At 42.1% G+C, this 2,065-nt stretch overlaps 1 protein-coding gene across 1 annotated transcript in view; it reads right to left on the bottom strand.

Annotated features, from left to right (window-relative positions):
* Positions 1-5: 5 nt before the first annotated feature.
* Positions 6-2,065, bottom strand: part of LOC103522094 (probable ATP-dependent RNA helicase DDX49) — a gene marked incomplete at its 3' end in the record, with an annotated part of 23,245 nt that continues 21,185 nt past the window's right edge. Inside the window, exons 6-7 of the mRNA XM_026832450.1 lie at positions 1,127-1,335; positions 6-617 (exon numbers count right to left, since the gene is read on the bottom strand). Coding sequence (XP_026688251.1) covers positions 6-617; positions 1,127-1,335 — 821 coding nt within the window. The remainder of the gene's footprint in view (positions 618-1,126; positions 1,336-2,065) is intronic.

Raw genomic sequence — 2,065 nt, 5'->3', positions numbered from 1 at the left:
ACATCTTTACTTACACTTCCGCTTTCACTCGATTTTTTCACATTTTTACCCGCGACTTTCGGAGTACCTCCCATTTTTGTCTTTAACTTCTTTTTCTTTCCAAGTTTTATCGGCTCTATTATGACACTGACCTTCTTCTTCCCTCCACCTCCTTCATCAATCTTTTTCTTCTTCCCTCCTATATCTCCACCATCAATCTTTTTCATCTTACCTTCGGATAAACGGGCTTCGTTTTTACCGACCTTTTTCATCTTCCCAACTTTTGATAGATTACTCTTTTCATCACCAACCTTTTTCATTTTCTTACCTTCCAAATGACTTTCACTATCACCAACCTTTTTCATCTTCTTACCTCCGGACAAACGACCTTCATCGCCATCATTTTTCCGCTTTTTCCCCTTGGCTTCGATAGTGGCGGCATACTTCCGCTTCTCCAGCCGCAGTGCATTCTTTTCCTCGATTCTCGCTATGATTTCGTCGGCCTCCTCTTCAGTCTTGCCGGCCAGGATGAGTTTCTTGCGCTTGTTGATCATCTTCTTCGAGTTGAACTCGGTTTCGTCCAGCCGGATTTCGGCCTCGCGTCGCGTCACTGAGACTTGCATGTAGATCTCGCTTACCTGGAAGACAGAACAAAATCTCGTATTAAAAAGGAAGAGGAGGGAAGAATAAAGAGGAGAAGGTGAAGAAGAGGCAAAAGGAGGAAGGTAGAAGAAGAAAGAAGAAGAAGAGGAAAAAAAAAAACCGAAAAAATCGGGGACACAATAACTGTTAATTTTGGGGTACACTCAGCTCACGAGGAAAATTATAATTGAGGAATAAGGACAGTACAAAGCCCATGGATTTTTTTTTTTTTTTTTTTTTTTTTTTTTTTTGGTGTTTTGCTCAAAAGCGGCTTTTTTCCCACACGCCTGCTGAACCGCTCTTCCGATCTAAAGGAGCTTTTCTACCCAACTTCCTTTTCTTCGCTTTGCCTTCTTCTTCTTTCTTTGTCTTCTTCTTTTTTCTTTTCCCACTTATACGGGGTCGGTGTTCCTGGTCAGCCTTTTCCATTCGGTTCTATTTTGAAATTCAGGACCTGTTAGCCCTTTTCGCATCCTTTCTTAAACATAAATAAAACAAAATTTACCTTCTTCCCATTAACCGAGAACTCTTCCAGCTTGGCACCCACAGCTGTTTCGATGTCCTTGAGTAGCGATATATCATAGGGCGTCACCAGGGAAATGGCATTACCGTACCGTCCAGCACGGGCTGTCCTGCCCACGCGATGAATGTAGTCTTTGGGCGCCGGGGGAATGTTGTAGTTGACAACCAACTCGACACCGGCAATATCCAGACCTGAAACAAAGAGGAAAGGTAAACTGAAAAGTCCCTCAAGGAAAAGTAAACTATTTATTCAAGAGGTTTGATAGAGAGAATCTGTAACAATGAAAGTCTTATCGTCCTGAAATCGAAGAGAGGAGGGCAGGAAAGCCAACCGTTCCAAAAACGAACCTTATCAGTTCGGGATAATGTTAGTGTCCTGCAATCGAATAGAGAAAGAGGAAAGGACAGGAGAAAGTCAGCCGTTCCGAGAACGAACCTTGTCAGTTTAGGATAATGTTCGCCCGCGACCTAGCGCTTACAACGTAGGTGTGCCATCTTCCAAGCTAACTAGGCCGAAAGGTAAACAACTTCTGACATCAGAAGTTCAAGTAACATTTAGATTGTAAATTAAACTTATCAATAAATAAATAAATGTTGAAAAAAAAAAAAAAAAAAAAAAAAAAAAAAAAAAAAAAAAAAAAACGAGACTTTGTCGCGATTATACACACACTTTAGTACCTTTCACATTTCCATAAAGATATTGTACCTGCGGAAATACCGGAGAAAGTCTCCCCTAAACATGATGACGCTTTCTCACTGGAACTGGTAGCTACGACTTACTATAGCCAAAACCGTTTCGTCCACTCACCAGATGTACCCCATACTATAGGTCGCGCGTTGCAACACCGTGCGCGGACGCACAGGTCCAAGTTTAGATTACAACCAGTTTAGGATAACAGCGGTGTCTCACAGCGTCAGCCTC

The sequence above is a fragment of the Diaphorina citri genome, unplaced genomic scaffold, assembly GCF_000475195.1.
Source record: "Diaphorina citri unplaced genomic scaffold, Diaci psyllid genome assembly version 1.1 scaffold6840, whole genome shotgun sequence".
NCBI classification, from domain to species: domain Eukaryota; kingdom Metazoa; phylum Arthropoda; class Insecta; order Hemiptera; family Psyllidae; genus Diaphorina; species Diaphorina citri.
This window is presented reverse-complemented; position numbering and strand designations above follow the sequence as displayed.